Source organism: Myxine glutinosa, chromosome 2 (assembly GCF_964187855.1).
Source record: "Myxine glutinosa chromosome 2, kmMyxGlut1.1, whole genome shotgun sequence".
Lineage (NCBI taxonomy): Eukaryota > Metazoa > Chordata > Myxini > Myxiniformes > Myxinidae > Myxine > Myxine glutinosa.
Genome location: NC_136262.1, coordinates 1,994,887 through 2,013,149, shown reverse-complemented (window position 1 = coordinate 2,013,149; position 18,263 = coordinate 1,994,887). Strand labels below are relative to the sequence as shown.

General features: G+C 45.7%; 1 protein-coding gene across 2 annotated transcripts in view; it reads right to left on the bottom strand.

The window, feature by feature from the left end:
- The window catches only part of DERL1 (derlin 1), a 210,061-nt gene that overhangs the window by 151,134 nt on the left and 40,664 nt on the right, over window positions 1-18,263 (bottom strand). For both annotated transcript variants that reach the window (XM_068108845.2, XM_078772903.1), the window contains 2 exons: window positions 17,298-17,409; window positions 7,902-7,966 (listed from right to left, as the gene is read on the bottom strand). In XM_068108845.2, the coding sequence (XP_067964946.1) occupies window positions 7,902-7,966; window positions 17,298-17,409 (177 nt within the window). The remainder of the gene's footprint in view (window positions 1-7,901; window positions 7,967-17,297; window positions 17,410-18,263) is intronic.

Sequence of the window (18,263 nt, the reverse complement as noted above, 5' to 3'; positions counted from 1 at the left end):
TGAGGAGACGTACCGGGAAATAAAAGAGGTGAAGCAGAAATTAGAAGAAGTGGAAGAAGGGGTGAGCGAAATTAAGAAGCGACGGAGAGGGGATAAGAAAGAGATAAAGGAGGAGATAAAAGAATTGGTCCAAAGTCTGTGTTCGGATCGTGATGATGTGCTCATTAACCGGATGAGGGATTCGCAGGTGATGGAGGAGAAGCGAAGAGAAAGAGGACCCGGTGTAAGTGGTGACCAATATGGTCGTGCGTATGATGCGCCAGGTGATTTAATAAGCTTGGGGGTCGAGATGGACCCGGATGTTCGTGAGAGGCCAAGAGTGAGGTGTATGGCTGGTCCGGAGGGTATGGAACGAGAGGTGCGAGGTGTGGGTGAGCAAGGTTGTGGTGGTATGGAATGGGTAGCGGGTTGCGGAAGTGTGACCCATGCATCGACACCAACAGGGGTAGTTGTTAGAGGGACAGGGGAGGCACGAGAGCCCCTTGGGGGTAATGTACTGTGGGGGCCCGGCCGGTTCGGCCCCGCGCTGACCCCGCAAGGGGCGACGCACGGGGTCCGGCAGGCGGGCAACGACTCGCATACGAGGTGGTCCCACAAGGTCCCACTCGCGCCGTATGACGGTGGGTAAGGGTGGCATCCCTGCCACCCTTCCCATGGTGGGGCAAAGGGAGCTATAGTTTATGGGGTGTATGGCAGTGAAAACTAGCCCGGGTGGGTTAGGTTATATTGATAGGGCCCTAGAAGATGACATTCGGTGACGTTAAGGTTAGTTAGTGACTGATACCTGTAGTGGGGACGCAGGTAGATTAGTGTGGATTATAATGACGAGGGAGCGCAATAGTTTAAAGGGACGACTGGGAAGCGCAAGTTTCAGAGGGGAGTAGTTAGATGAGATGATGCTGTGTGAGAACTGGACAGGTGTGTGGAGCAGTGTGGAGCAGTGTATGAGTAGTGAGTGTTGTGGATCAGCGTGAATGCGCTTGGGGAGAGAAGGGTGCAGGTGGCACCAGGTGTGAGAGCACAGGTGTGCAAGTGCAGGTGTGTGGAATACATGGAGTAAGTGGTACGGAGTGGTGTGCATGGTGCGAAGGTGTGGATGGGGGAAGAGTGGACCCCTTTCACGAGTACCCGGGGCGGGTAGTGTAAGTGTGAGGTAGAGGGTATAGGTAAATTGTGGTTGGAGATTGGCATTTGTGGTGCGGTTGCAGAATGGTATTGTGGATGGGTGCATTAGTGTTGTGGAAATGGCTGGGCGTGTAGCCTGTTAGTGTGTGTAGTTGGTTTGGGCACTCCACCACTGTGAGGATGTCGGCCAGGTGAGGCCGCAGGTGGGCTCTGGGAGCCGTTAGTGTCAGTGGGGGCCTGAGGATCCCGGGTGTGGATCGGGCAGCCCGTGCCAGAGAGGGCACTGAGGGGGTGAGAGTGCGAGAGGGCCTTCCCCAGTTAGTTAGGTTAGGGTGAGGAGCAGGTAAGCTCGGGTGGCAACTACAGTGGTGGAGGTGTGCAGGTGGGTAGACCTGCTGGGAGAGCTACACGTCACAGCCCAGAAATTGTGCGAGAGCACTGAGTGTTGAATCGGGGGAGTGAGACCCCAAATTGAGAAGCACCACAGTTTGGTCAATGGGAATTGGTTTTTAGAACCCATAGTGTAAGTTGGCCAATGGATTGGCAGGGAAAGACCCCGGGTAATGTAAAGTTGTTAAAGTCATTTAGGAAATAGTTAGCATTGATGAACCTGTCGCACCATACGCAGCCACTTACCTGAGGTGATGATGATGACTCCACACCTGTGTTTCTTTGTTCTGTGTTGCAGGAAATGAGAATTGCTGTTGGATTTGTGAGACGCATCACGACGTGGATAAGACATTGGGGTGATTCCATCTCTCCCTCCTTAGGAGGGACTGATGATGAATTGGTGATGGCAAATTTTGATGTTGAGTTGGAAATGGCAAATTTGATTGGTTAGGAGGGAGAGAAGACGAATTTGGTTTATGGGAGGAACGGGGAAGACAGTAGGGACGTTTGTTGATTTGTAAAGTAGATGTTTATGGGTAGTGTTGTGTTTTGTGGATACAGTAAGGGGTAAGGGAGGGGCAATGTAGGTTACCTGGTGGGGGGGTGGGGGGGCGTACGGTAGGAACGTACCTGTCTCACCTGGTTCCCATGTGCCCCCAGTGTGCATCACCTTGTATTGCGTGCACTTTTGCGCCCTTACCACCTTACTCACTTGTCTTCTTCTTTTGTCTCCCACCTCCGAGGATCTGGCTTTGGGGCAGAGAGAGAGAGGAGAGAGAGGTGCTGGCTCCGCAGTTGTGGGCCTGTACTTTCGCTGCTTGCTGCCTGGATCGATACACCATATGGACCGCAATTTTTGTGGCCGCCCACCATGGACCGCAGTTCTTTTGCGGCCAAGCACCACCCGTTGATGGACCTCTGGGTCAACGTGGAACCTATGCCATACAGGTGAACCACTTATAGTTGGCCCCCCTGACGGCCACAATTTAGAAATGGACGCGGTTGGCGCCTTTCTTTATTTTTGAAGGAAGCCAGAACACCAAGTGGGCTCCAAGGCAAGACCAGCGGCAGAACATCGGCCGGCTGCGACACCACCGGTGATTATTGAACACTTTATTGGTGCACCGGATGGTGCTGACTGTACATAATGGGGTGGTGCTTGTGGTGCTTGGATGGGGTGCTCTGCACATTATTAAAGGCCGTAAGGCCACATAGCACTCGTGGGTTGGTGTATCGATGCTGGCATGCGTGCTCTCTCTATGCATAACATCTGCATGTGTTCCTCCAAAAACAGGTCCTGGATCGTAGTGTAAATATCAGTGTAGTCTTGTATAAATGATGCTCCCTACCGGCTGTATGTTTAGTTTGAGGATTCTTTCCGCGATTCGGTTATCCTGTGGGTGTGTTTCTGTGAGGAGAAGGGTGCAACGTCGCAGGGGGACATATTTACTCATTTGTGAACATCTGTAAAACTGTCGCACTCAGGGTTGAGTTAATAGTAGAGGGAACTACATCTGAGTGCCACACTAACGTAGGTAAAAATTTATCGGGTCGGGACGCCCCGAGGTAGAGAAGGGTGCAATGTTGCGGATATGGGATTTGGCCTCCATCCATATCCGCTTGTAAATATTCCCCTATTTCCCCAATACTTCCCAACTATCCCCAATCCCCCATTCCCTAGTCCCATTTTCTGTAAACAACACTCTGTAGAACCGACCTTCCCCTATTTCCCCCATTAAATGTCGCACCCAGGTTCACCGCATCTCACGTAGACAACTATAGGACATCTTGCTAGTTATTCTTAGTCTATGTCAGTTAAGGACTCGTTTCCATTAATTCTGACTCTTCGTTGCACCAGAATGTGATTGTATGGCACCGTTAGAAAGTTTAGGACCTCCCAATACCTCCCCGCAGCTCTTCCTCATGGTACAACAACAACTACAACAACAGCGGCGGCGGCGCGGGGAGTGTGCGTCCTCACTCCGGCTTGGTTAGCCGCCATTGAGCATGTGCTCCGACGGGGTTACCACGCAGGGGCTCGCTGTCAGCTCCTCGTCAAGGGCGGAGCCCGGTAACCCCCCGCACCCAATGGAAGCGGCGGACCGATTCCATCTGGGGCGGAGCTAACGAGCCGAGGGCGTGTCACTCCCCGCTGGACATGCGCAGGAAGAGGGAGGTGACGTCAGATGCGCCTCAGCTTGGAGAGAAAAGGACGCCACCTCCGAGCGCGACAATACCTCCCCGCATCTCTGGACCGGACCGGGTCGATTCTGCCCCTGAGCCAAGGTGCACCTTGTGCGATCGACTGCCTGCCCTTCCTTGCCATCAATCCCTGTGTAAGTCAGTCTTGTCCCGTTTGTCTGTGGTCTGTCAGGGATAAGATAAGACTGTGTCTAAGTGCCCATCTTTCTGTGCTTTACCTCTTACCGTGTAATCTACCCGTTTCTGCATCACCAATATTATATCCTCCTCCGGAAGTCTTGAGAACTGTACCCCTTGTGTCGTTGCATTAATCCCAGCCGTTGTGTCCTTTCCTTCATTGATCTAGCGTAGCGCGATTCGGCCAACGTTCGAGTGTAATCGGGTAAACTGTGCGAACACGGTGGCCATTCCGCTCGGTCAAGCAACATCTAAGTCGTGTCCGTAACAATATTCATTCAACAATGTTTGGAATGAGCGATAGAAAGGAAAATCTCAAAATAGATCAAATATGTATATCAGATGAATAGATCAAGTCTTGAAAGGAAAACTAAAGGCAAAGGTGAAAACACCATAATGAGGCTACAACCTATTTATCCTTTAAAAAACCCCAACAAGTTATTTAATGAATATTGTACACGTACAAGCCTTTCACCAATATTTAAATGAAAAAGTGGGTCATCGGCTTCACTCCACACCGCCATGTCTAACTCTCAGGGCTTAACTCCACATCACCATGTTGAACTCTCAAGGCTTCACTCCACACCGTCACGTCTAGGTAACCCTCAAGGCTTCACTCCACACCACCACGTCCAGGTAACCCTCAAGGCTTCACTCCACACCACCACGTCTAGGTAACCCTCAAGGCTTCACTCCACACCACCACGTCCAGGTAACCCTCAAGGCTTCACTCCACACCACCACGTCTAGGTAACCCTCAAGGCTTCACTCCACACCACCACGTCCAGGTAACCCGAAAGGCTTCACTCCACACCACCACGTCTAGGTAACCCTCAAGGCTTCACTCCACACCACCACGTCTAGGTAACCCTCAAGGCTTCACTCCACACCACCACGTCCAGGTAACCCGAAAGGCTTCACTCCACACCACCACGTCCAGGTAACCCTCAAGGCTTCACTCCACACTACCACGTCGGGGTAACCCTCAAGGCTTCACTCCACACCACCACTTCTAGGTAACCCTCAAGGCTTCACTCCACACCACCACGTCTAGGTAACCCTCAAGGCTTCACTCCACACCACCACGTCCAGGTAACCCTAAAGGCTTCACTCCACACCGTCACGTCTAGGTAACCCTCAAGGCTTCACTCCACACCACCAGGTCTAGGTAACCCTCAAGGCTTCACTCCACACCACCACGTCTAGGTAACCCTCAAGGCTTCACTCCACACCACCACGTCCAGGTAACCCTAAAGGCTTCACTCCACACCGTCACGTCCGTCACGTCCAGGTAACCCTCAAGGCTTCACTCCACACCACCACGTCTAGGTAACCCTCAAGGCTTCACTCCACACCACCACGTCAAGGTAACCCTCAAGGCTTCACTCCACACCATCATGTCTAACTCTCAAGGTTGTCAGAAAAGTCACTGTAAGAATGCCAACTACCTTCGCAGGACCGAGCATTCAAGATGTGACTTGATATTTTCGTTATTTCTGAAGTGCATTTAGTTGCATGAATGAATGGGGTGGAATAAACGGGAGAAGTTTTCAAGTTCCAATGGTGACATAAAGATGGCCTTGACAAAGTATTCACACCCGTTTTGACTTTTTCACATTTTATTGTGTTACAGTTGAAGTTTAAATGGATTGAATTGAGATTTTTTTTTGTGATTGAATTGAAATGATCACTGATCTACACAATACTCCAGAATTTAAAAGTGGAAAATTACTCCACAAACAAATTTTTATAAACTATTGAAAAATTTAATATAGAAATACAGTTGGTGAACAGAAATCTTCAGGTCTTTCCACATATTCTCAATGGGATTCAAGTCTGGCCTTTGTCTGGGCCACTCAAGTACTTTCTCTTTCTTATTCTGAAGCCATTCCAGTGTTGCTTTGGCTGTATGTTTGGGGTCATTTTCCTGTAGGAACGTAAATCTTTGCCACAGTCTAACATCTTTTGCACTCTTAAGCAGGTTCTCTTCAAGGATTTACCTGTATTTCCTCCATTCATTGTTCCCTCTATCCTTACAAGTCTCCCAGTCCCTGCCCCTAAAAAGCATCCCCGTAGCATGATGCTGCCACCACCATGCTTCATGGTAGGGATGGTGTTAGGTGGGTGATTAACTGTGCTCGGTTTCCACCAGAAGTACTACTTTGCATTCAGGACAAAGAGTTCAATTTTCATCTCATCAGACCACAGAATCTTTTCCCTCATGTTCTCAGAGTCTTTAATGTGCCTTTTTCTCAGGAGTGGCTGCTATCTGACCACTCTCCCATAAAATATAGATTTGTGAAGTGCTGCAGAGACTGTTGTCCAGCAGGAATTCTGGCAGGTTCTCCCATCTCAGCCAAGGAATTCTGTCTGGGTAGATCCATATTCTTTCCATTTCCTAATGATGGAGCTCACTGCGATCTTGGGAACTCTCAACACGCTAGAAATTGTTTTATACCCTTCCCCAGATCTTTACCTCCTCTCAATTCTATAACGGATTTCTACGGACAGTTCCTTGGACTTCCTGGTAGAGTTTCTCCTCTGACATGCACAACTGTGGGACCTTGTATAGAAATGCGTGTTTCTTTCGAAATCATGTCCAATCAATCGAATTGGCTACATGTGGACTCCAATCAAGCTGTAGAGAAATCTCAAGGATGATCAAAGGAAATTGGATGCACCTGAGCTCAATTTGGAGTATCATAGCAAAGGGGTTGAATACTTATCGACTCAAGATATTTCAGTTTTCCATTTTTAATTATTTTGTAAAACTTTCCAAAATAAACAAAACTACTGTGCATTCTCATGAAGTCGGTGTCACTCACTACACAACATCCACATTCGCTCCACACAAATCCTTGCCAGTCCCTGTTTTGCTCCACCAAACTATGACCAACTCTCCTCAGACCTCGACAACGAATCCGCCTGCTCCAATTTGGCGCGACTACGATCCGGTTGAAATGTAAGAAGGAAATTCCATCGTGTTTCGCCTCGTGCTTGAGCACCACTCAACAAGACCGGCCATGCAATCACTTTCAGCCGAGCCTCCTGGCCCCTGTATGCTTCCAGTATCGTCATGGTTTATTACACCGTCTCATCAGTTTTTGCCCCAAAACGTTTGTAACCAACTTAGTGAGTATTTGAGTGGGAAAATATATCAAAAACATAGAGGCAATACTCCTGGCACTCACCTGGTAGAATAACCAGTATACTGCACACACTAAAGGTATTTTAAACCAATTTCAATGGATGCTAGAAGACAGGGCAGCACGTAGAATCATACTAACGTAATCATAAGACTTTAAACAAACAAACAAAAAGTACCCATTTTATGGGGCAACTCCCGCCCCTCCATCCCCCAACCACATATACCTCCCAAGACCCCAGTTTTTCTAATGCCTTCAACAAAAATTGGTACATCATGGGTGATTAAAGTTGTGGTGAAGTTTCATTGAAATTGCGTGTGTAATTTCGAAGAAGAAAGCAAAAAGCAAATACCTACTTTGGGGGGCAAACCCCCCCCCCCCCACAGCCCCTCCCCCACCAAAAACCCCCAAAGGGGCAAATTTTCTTAATGATGTGGACATACTTTGGTACATCACAGGTGGCGAAGGTTGTAATCAAGTTTCATCGAAATTGTGTGTGTAGTTTCTGAGAAGAAAGCAAATACCTATTTTGGGGGGGGGGGGGGGGGGTCAAACCTGGATCCACTTTGACCCCTGGTGAACCCCCTCAGACCCCGATTTTTTTTTATGCTGTGAACAAACCTTAGTCACAATCAGTGGTTTCACAATCACAATCCCATCAACGGTTTCGGAGAAGAAGTTTCAAGTGTTTACAGAAGGATGTACTGACGGACGGACAACGCGCCATCGCCTAAACTCCCCTGAACTTCGTTCCAGGTGAGCTAAAAACCAATATGGTGGTAATAAAGTCTGGGTTTAGTTTCCCTCTAGTAAACTGATTGGTGTAGTATTAAGGGAATCCACCACACTTTCAAAGGATACGACAATGCAAGTCCAATTGAAGAGGAGCATGAAGAGGTAGTCCGCTGGTCGCCCATCAAACAAACCTGGAAAAACAATCCCAAAAGGAACACACTTCATTTGTTAATAAGCAAGATTGTGCATGTTTTATAGTCGGCTCTGAGGATGTCATATCGTGGCAAAATATCAGCTCAGAAGATATAAATTGGTCTAACTTATTATTCATAATTCATTGTCTGATTCCGTGACGCTATCTCTCTGTACCGTGCTCTGTCACAGAGTGTCGATGCCGCTGAAGCAATTTCCTGAACAAGGGTTATACCAGGCGCTGTGCCATTTTGCCATCCCAGCAGTAGTTAGGGCAGTAATTTGTAATTTGTTCAGGGTGCCAGGGATAGCTCGCCTAATCTTGGCGAAGGATACCGTGGGGACCTTTAACATCCCCACCAACTAATTCCAGTGAACGCTTATCGTGCACCTGAGGGATGGCGCACGTTGATGAATCATCCAGCCTGCGTAACACCGGGATGGGGGTTTAGAGCTGGGTCAGGATTCAAACCCACGCGAGACAGTTTAGAGGTGAGTATTCGAGTACCTCTAGCCCATCCTGTCATCACAGATTTCAAGACCAAGTCTCAATAAGACTTGCAATATAACACAGTGCACCTTCAGAAAGTATTCACACCCCTTGACTTTTTCACATTTTGTTCTGTTACAGCCTGAATTTAAAATGTTTTAAACCGAGATGTTTTGGTCACTGATCCACACATAACATCCCATCATGCCAAAATGTAATTTTTATTTTTTTTTAAATAAAATTTCACAAAATAATTAAAAGTGAAAAGCTGAAATGTCGGGAGTCAATAAGTATTCGACCCATTTGCTATGACATTTCAAATTGAGCTCAGGTGCATCCAATTTCCTTTGATTAACCTTGAGATGTATCTACAACTTGATTGGAGTCCACATGTGGCCAAATCAATTGATTGGACATGATTTAGAAAGAAACACACCTTTCTATATAAGGTCCCACAGGTGACAGTGCATGTCAGAGCAGAAACTTGACCATGAAGTTCAAGGAACTGTCCGTATAACTCCGAGATAAAATTGTGAGGAGACATAGAAGGGTATAACATAGAGGTATAACATAGACATAACATAGAGGTATACAGTCACGTGAAAAAGTAAGTACACCCCATGTAAAGTTTTGACTTTTTCAACATATTTCAACATACAGCTATTTGATCTTCATTTCAACAATATTGAAAGATAAAGGTGATATAATATAACAAATATCATGAAACATTTACATTTTGTAGTCCATTGTATTATTTAAATAAACATAATGCAAATTTCGCATGTGGAAAAAGTAAGTACACCCTTGGCTCTAACAGGTGGTATTGCCCCCTTTGGCAGAAAAAACCTCAAGTAGGCGTTTCTTATAACTGTCTATCAGTCTCTGACATCGACTGGGAGAAATTTTTTGCCCACTCCTCCATGCAGAATTCTTTCAGCTGTGCGATGTTTGAGTGGTTTCTTGCATGCACAGCTCGTTTCAAATCCCCCCACAACATCTCGATGGGATTTAGATCCGGGCTTTGACTTGGCCATTCCAGAACCCTCCATTTCTTTCTTTTCAGCCATTCCTTGGTGGATTTACTGGTATGTTTAGGGTCATTGTCATGTTGCAAGGTCCACCTTCGGTTGAGCTTCAACTTTCCGACAGATGGCCTCACATTATCCTCAAGCACCCTCTGGTCCAATGAAGAATTCATAGTGGATTATATGATGGTGAGCCACCCAGGCCCTGATGCAGCAAAGCTGCCCCAAACCATAATATTTCCACCACCGTGCTTTACAGTTGGTATCAGGTTCTTGTGGTCAAATGCTGTTTTTGGTTTTCACCAAACATGTCTTCTGGTACTGTGGCCAAATAGCTCTACCTTTGACTCAGCTGTGCAGAGCACGTTGTTCCAGAAGTGCTGGTCTTTGCCTCGGTGTTTATTGGCAAACTTTAGTCTTGCCTTGATGTTCTTTCTGGACAGCAAAGGTTTCCTCCTGGCACACCTCCCATGTAGATCAAATTTGTGCAGCCTCTTTCTAATGGTAGACTCGTGCACTTTGACATCAGCAGTGGCAAGAGCTACCTGTAGGTCCCGTGATGACATTCTGCGGTTCTTAGAGACTTGTTTCAGCATCTTGCGGTCTGCTCTCGGGCTGAACTTGCTGGGGCGGCCTGGCCTGAACAAGTTGGCAGTTGTTTGGAATCTTCTCCACTTGTAGATGATCTTCCGGAGAGTCGAATGATTGATTTCAAATTGTTTCGAGATCTTTTAAAATCCTTTCCCAGACTCGTAGGCATCTATAACCTTCTTTCTGAAGTCCTCAAAGAGCTCTTTTGATCTAGGCATGGTGACACCGCACACTTCAACAACAAAGAGCAAGCCAAACTAAATGTCTGAGGTTTAAATAAGACAGGTTCCTCCAAGATCCTCTCTAACGATGTTCTCATCATTTGCACCTGAGCTGGTGCACCTGATTCTAATTTTAGGTATTTGAAGTAGTGATAAATGTCGGGGTGTACTTACTTTTTCCACATGCGAAATTTGCATTTATGTTTATTTAAATTATACAATGGACTACAAAACGTAAATGTTTCATGATATTTGTTATATTATATCACCTTTATCTATCAATATTGTTGACATGAGAATCAAATAGCTGTTGTATGTTGAAATATGTTGAAAAAGTCAAAACTTTACATGGGGTGTACTTACTTTTTCACGTGACTGTAACTACAACATAGAAGGGTATAACATAGACATAGAGGGAAAGGGTATAAAACAATTTCTAGAGTGTTGAAAGTTCCCAAGAGCAGAGTGAGCTCCATCATTACAAAATGGAAAGAATATGAAACTACCCAGTCTCTTCCGAAAGCTGGCCATCCACCCAAACTGAGCAACCTGGCAAGAGGAACCTTCGTCAGTGAGGTAACCAAGAACCCAAAGACCACTCTGACAGAACTACAGAGTTCGTTGGCTGAGATGGGAGAACCTGCCGGAAGAACAACAGTCTCTGCAGCACTTCACAAATCTAGTCCTTATGGGATCCTCTTGTGAAAAAGGTACATGACAGCATTCCTGGAATTCTCAAAAAGGCACATGAAAGACTCTGAGAACATGAAGGAAAAGAGTATGTGGTCTGATGAGATGAAAATGGAACTCTTTGGCCTAAATGCAAAGAGCTTTGTCTGGCAGAAACCGAGCACAGGTCATAATTCATCTAACACCATCCCCGCCGCGAAGCATGTTGGTGGCAGCATCATGCTATGGGAATGCTTTTCAGCGGCAGGGACTGGGAGAATTGTCAAAATAGAAGGAACAATGAATGGAGCCAAATAAGGCAAATCCTTGAGGAGAATGAACCTGCTTCAGAGTGTAAAAGACCTTACTTAGACTGTGGTGAAGATTTACATGCCAACAAGACAATGACCCCGAGCGTACACCCAAAGCAACACTGGATTGGCTTCAGAACAAGAAGGTGAAAGTCCTTGAGTGGCCCAGCCAAAGCCCAGACTTGACTCCCATTGCAAATGGGAAAGACTTGAAGATTGCTGTTCCCCGACGCTCCCCATCCAACTTGACAGAACATGAGCAAATCTGTAAGGAAGAATGGGAGAAACTCCCCAAATCCAGATGTGCAATCAGACTCGAAGCTGTAATCGCTGCTAAAGGCGCTTCTACAAAGTATTGACTCAGGGGGTTGAATACTTGTGTAAATTAGATATTTCTGTATTTCAATTTTAATTAATTTGTAAAAACGCATTAAAAATCCCTTTTTTTTTTTTTTGTATACAAGATCGAGGCTCGTGAAAGAGCTAACATTAATCACACAAAAAGTCAACCGACACATAAAACACAAAATAAGGGGAGCGGAACACTAGATGGGGAGAGAGGGGGAAGGACACAAACACAACATTTGAGAGCAAGACACCGAGAGAAATGTGGGAGGGGGAGGGCTTGGGGGGAGGTGGTAGAGGTTTCAAACATATCAACACTGCAAGGACTTCCAGGAAAGAAGTTGGAATTTCAAAAACTAAAAGTGTATCTGGGGTGAAAATTAGCAGGGGTAGAAAACATCAAGGTTTTGGATGGGGGAAGATAAGAGATGGTGGTGAACAGCCGTTTTAAAGACCTGGAGGGAGGAGTGGGATTGAAGGGAGTGGGGGAGTTTGTTCCAGAGGCGGGAGAAGAGGGGAATGAAAGAGTGAAGGTGAGCAGAGAGCCTAGATTTTGGCAGTTTAACCATAAGAGGGTTGCTGGCAGATCTTCTGCGACCTCTAGGAATATTAGGGGGATAGAGCACAGAGAGAGCTGGGGGAGCAAGGCTGGAGAGGAGTCGGTGGAAGACAGAAAGACCACCAACCTGCCTGCGCTGAGTGAGTGAAAGGCCCTTGGAGTTAACTTCATCGCAGGAGATTCCAATGATTCTGAAAGCTGTGGTTTCAACAGCATGAAGCCGAGCTCGGTGTGAGGCAGGAGCACCGGCCCAGAGGGGGGAACAGTATTCCATTGAGCTGCGGATGAAAGCCTTGTATGTGGTGAGGAGCTCAGGTGTGCCAAGGAAGGACTTCACACGAAGGAGGATGCCCAGTCGGCAACTGGCTTTGGAGGCCAGCTTGGAAATGTGGTTTTCCCAAGAAAAAATCATGGCAGATAGTGAGCCCCAAAAGCTTGAGCGACAGAACTTCTTGGAGAGGATTGTTGAGAACTTTGGCATTTGGGGTATTTATTATGTGTAGGTCAGTGACAAAAAACTAAATTTCATCCATTTTAAATTCAGGCTTCAACACAACAAAATATGAAAAAGTAAATGGGTGTCAATACTTTCTGAAGGAACTGTCACACTTCTAACCAGAGTCAGTGGTGTTATGATTAGAGTGTCTGCTCTGAGTGTGGGAGTTTGGTGTCTTGAACCCCGACAGTCAAACCACATACAGTCGTGGCCAAAAATATTGGCACCCTTGCACTTTTTTTTAAATAATGCACCATTTCTTCCAGAAAATTGTTGAAATTAAAAAATATTTTGATATCCACAAATGTATTTCTTTGGTTCGCAATGAAACAAAACAAAAAAGCTGAAAAAATTACTAAATCTTAGCTTATCCCACACAGAAATCCTAAAATGGCCAGGACAATATTATTGGCACCTTTTAGAAGTTGTTAGAAATAATTATATTTCAAGCAGATGATTCTCCTTTACGTTGGAATTGAACTCACCTTTGGTGGGTTGCAGGTGCCTGAAATATTTTTTTAAATCACTCATTCAACCAGTTTGAATAGAGAAAAGGAGTCATTCTGCTGTTTTGTGTCACTGTGTGTACCGCAATGAGCATGGAGAAAAGAAAGAAAACCAGAGAATTGTCTGAGGAAGTCAGACAAAAGATTGTTGCCAAGCATGGACAATCTCAAGGCTATAAGTCCATCTCCAGACACCTTGATGTTCCTGTGTCCACTGTACGCAATGTTATCAGGAAGTTTAAGGCCCATGGCACTGTAGCTAAACTCCATGGACGTTGCCGCAAGAGTAAACTTGATCGAAGTTTGCAGCGAAGGATTGTTCAAATGGTGGAGAAAGCACCTCAATCAGCTGCCAAACAGATTCAAGCTGACCTTCAGACACAAGGTACGACAGTTTCAACTCGCACCATCGGTCGCCAACTCAATGAAAGGGGGTTCTATGGTCGGAGACCCAGGAAAACACCACCGCTGAGAAAGCCTGACTGGAGTTTGCCAAAACACAGCTGAACAAGCCAAAATCCTTCTGGGAAAATGTCATGTGGACAGATGAGACCAAATTAGACCTTTGTGGTAAAGCACATCATCTCTAAGTTTGCAGAAAACAAAATGAAGCCTTCAAAGAAAAGAAGACCTTCCCTGCAACCAAACATGGAGGAGGTTCAGTGATTTTTTGGGGTTGCTGTGCTGCCTCTGGCACTGCGTACCTTGAATGTGTGCATGGAATCATGAAATCAGGATATTACCAAGGCATGTTGGAGAGCAATGTTCAACCCAGTGTCAGAAAGCTGGGTCTTTGTCGAAGGTCATGGGTCTTGCTGCTTTCCTCCTCCCCCCAAGCCCTCTCCCTCCCGCAGATCTCCCGATGTCCCTGTTCTCTACTTTGTACTTGTGTACTTCCCCCTCTCTCCCCATCGTGTCTCCTGCTCCCTTTATTATATGTTTTTATGTGTGCATTTGTTTTTTGTGATTAATGTTAGCTCTTACACGAGCCTTGATCTTGTATAAAAACAAACAAACAAACAAACAAACAAACAAAAAAAACAAACGTGGTCCACCTCTTTTCCTCCTACCTTGTTACCTAAACCTATCCGCTCTCTTTTCCATTCTCTCTTCTCTCCTATCCACAATAAATGTCCACCCCATCTCAGCCGGCTTTTCACCAATCTCCCCATCAAGCTAATCTTCACACCAATCTCCTCCCTCAGTCATCCATTCTCCTTCTATCCACCATCTTCACTCCCACAATCCTCCTCACCCAGTTGTTCTCACAAACCTGTAGCCTCTGTTGATGTCTCTGTCAGTGCCACAATCTCCAGACCATAAAGGTAGGCTGGCGTTACACACAACATCAGTAACTTATCTTTCAATCTCCTTGAAATCTTTCTGTCTGCCATTACACCCTCCACCTTCCTTCACGCATTTGCACGCACCTGAATCCTCCTCCACACCTCTGCCTCTAACTTGCCATCCCCGGCCACTGTTCTACCAGATACTCAAACCTATTTCCTTGTCTGATCTCCTTCCCCTCCATCCTGAATATCATTTATTTTCTCTGCTGCCCGACCCCCATCACCTCCATCATCTCCATGCTCATCTTCAGCCGATGTTTCTCAAATACAGTCACGTGAAAAAGTAAGTACACCCCATGTAAAGTTTTGAATTTTTCAACATATTTCAACATACAGCTATTTGATCTTCATTTCAACAATATTGATAGATAAAGGTGATTTAATATAACAAATATCATGAAACATTTACATTTTGTAGTCCATTGTATAATTTAAATAAACAAATGCAAATTTCACATGTGGAAAAAGTAAGTACACCCTTGGCTCTAATAGGTGGTATTGCCCCTTTTGGCAGAAACAACCTCAAGTAGGCATTTCTTACAACTGTCTACCAGTCTCTGACTTCGACTGGGAGAAATTTTTGTCCACTCCTCCATGCAGAAATCTTTCAGCTGTGCGATGTTTGAGGGGTTTCTTGCATGCACAGCTCGTTTCAAATCCCCCCACAACATCTCGATGGGATTTAGATCCGGGCTTTGACTTGGCCATTCCCGTACCCTCCATTTCTTTCTTTTCAGCCATTCCTTGGTGGATTTACTGGTATGTTTAGGGTCATTGTCATGTTGCAAGGTCCACCTTCGGTTGAGCTTCAACTTTCCGACAGATGGCCTCACATTATCCTCAAGCACCCTCTGGTACAATGAAGAATTCAGAGTGGATTCTATGATGGTGAGCTGCCCAGGCCCTGATGCAGCAAAGCTGCCCCAGACCATAATATTTCCACCACCATGCTTTACAGTTGGTATCAGGTTCTTGTGGTCAAATGCTGTTTTTGGTTTTTGCCAAACACGTCTTCTGGTACTGTGGCCAAATAGCTCCACCTTTGACTCATCTGTCGAAAGCACATTGTTCCAGAAGTGCTCGTCTTTGCCGAGGTGTTCATTGGAAAACTTTAGTCTTGCCCTGATGTTCTATCTGGACAGGAACGGTTTCCTCCTGGCACACCTCCCATGTCGATCAAATCTGTGCAGCCTCTTTCTAATGGTAGACTCGTGCACTTTGACATCAACAGTGGCAAGAGCTACCTGTCGGTCCTGTGATGACATTCTGGGGTTCTTAGAGACTTCTTTCAGCATCTTGCGGTCTGCTCTTGGGCTGAACTTGCTGGGGCGGCCTGGTCTGAACAAGTTGGCAGTTGTTTGGAATCTTCTCCACTTGTAGATGATCTTCCGGACAGTCGAATGATTGATTTCAAATTGTTTTGATATTTTTTGAAATCCCTTCCCAGACTCGTAGGCATCTATAACCTTCTTTCTGAAGGCCTCAGAGAGCTCTTTTGATCTCAGCATGGTGACACCGCACACTTCAACAACAAAGAGCAAGCCAAACTAAATGTCTGAGGTTTAAATAAGACAGGTTCCTCCAAGATCCTCTCTAACGATGTTCTCATCATTTTCACCTGAGCTGGTGCACCTGATTCTCATTTCAGGTATTTGAAGTAGTGATAAATGTAGGGGTGTACTTACTTTTTCCACATGCGAAATTTGCATTTATGTTTATTTAAATTATACAATGGACTACAAAATGTAAATGTTTCATATTTGTTATATTAAATCACCTTTATCTGTCAATATTGTTGAAATGAAGATCAAATAGCTGTATATTGAAATATGTTGAAAAAGTCAAAACTTTACATGGGGTGTCCTTACTTTTTCACGTGATTGTACCTCCTCCCACTCCCACAGTACTTCCTGCATCTCCCACCCACTCTCCACCAAAACAGCCAGATAATCCGCATACAATATCCTCCGCAGAATATATTTTATGTTTACCTTCCTGCTTACCTGCTCCATCACTATGATAAGCATGAGTGGGCTGAGAGAGCTTCCCTGCCTCAAACCGACGTTCACGTTGAACTCCTCCGACATCGTCGGCCCCACCAAAACTCTTCCCTTCATTCCCTTGCACATACCCTCCCCCAACCTCACTTCTGCCTCCAGGTCTCCCATCCATCTCCCCGTGTCGTCATCACCATCCCGCTCGGGACAGTGCCATAGGCCTTCTCCAGATGCACAAATCCCAATGCCATTTCACCTTGCACCTCCAACCTCTTCTCCACCAGCTGTCTCAGCACGAACATCCCATCTGTCGTTCCCCTACCCTTTCTGAACCTTTGCTGCAATGCTCCGCTCTCCTTCTCCACATTCTCCCTTATCCTCCCGTCCAGAACCTTCTCCAGCACTTTCATTTGACGACTAAAGAGTGTAATGCCCCTGTACTTGCCCGGATCTTAAACATCCCCCTTACTCTTCCATATCGGCACAATTAACTCCGTTCTCCACTTCTGCGGAATTAACCCATCTCTCATACAAACATTCAACTCCCCATCATTTCTCAAAATGTGTACAAGCTCATTTTAAACGTTGTATCCCAAGGTACCAAAATCCACCCTCAAACTTACTTATCTGCAAAACAGTCGTGCCTCTGCTGAAAGTAACCAACCCCACCACAACATACTTTTGCATTTTTAAAAAATGTTTCTATTTCTTGTTAAAAAGAAAACCACCAGATAATGCAAAACTACTGGAAAAAGGAATAGAAGGTCCCACCTGTCTCCAGCCGAGTGGAGTAGGAGTAGAGGAAATAAAGATGAATAAGGTAGTGGAACCCAGTCGCTGGCACAATGGGATAATATAGGACCGCGGTGATTGGTCGCCATATCTGCACAAAAACAATGCCAAGGTTATAATGCAGAGAAAGATAAATAAAGAGAATAAGTCGAGAGAAGGTAAAACAACCGGTCAATGTAGGAACAAGGCAATACAGAAACATTAATGCGGGAAAGAGGTTTAGGGAAGAGGAGGTGATAAGGGATTGGTGATATGGATGGGAAAGAGGTGGTGATTAGGGATCATTTATATGGGAAAGAGGTTACGGGAAGAGGAGTTGATACTGATTTATTGATGTGGGAAAGATGTTTTGGGAAGAGGAGGTGATAATGGATCAATGATGTGGGAAAGAGGTTTTGGGAAGAGGTGGTGATAAGGGATCAATGATGTGGGAAAGATGTTTTGGGAAGAGGAGGTGATAAGGGATCAATGATGTGGGAAAGAGGTTTTAGGAAGAGGAGGTGATAAGGGATCAATGATGTGGGAAAGAGGTTTTGGGAAGAGGGGGTGATAAGGAATCAATGATGTGGGAAAGAGGTTTTGGGAAGAGGAGGTGATAAGGGATCAATGATGTGGGAAAGAGGTTTTGGGAAGAGGAGGTGATAAGGGATCAATGATGTGGGAAAGAGGTTTTAGGAAGAGGAGGTGATAAGGGATCAATGATGTGGGAAAGAGGTTTTGGGAAGAGGGGGTGATAAGGGATCAATGATGTGGGAAAGATGTTTTGGGAAGAGGAGGTGATAAGGGATCAATGATGTGGGAAAGAGGTTTTGGGAAGAGGTGGTGATAAGGGATCAATGATGTGGGAAAGAGGTTTTGGGAAGAGGAGGTGATAAGGGATCAATGATGTGGGAAAGAGGTTTTAGGAAGAGGAGGTGATAAGGGATCAATGATGTGGGAAAGAGG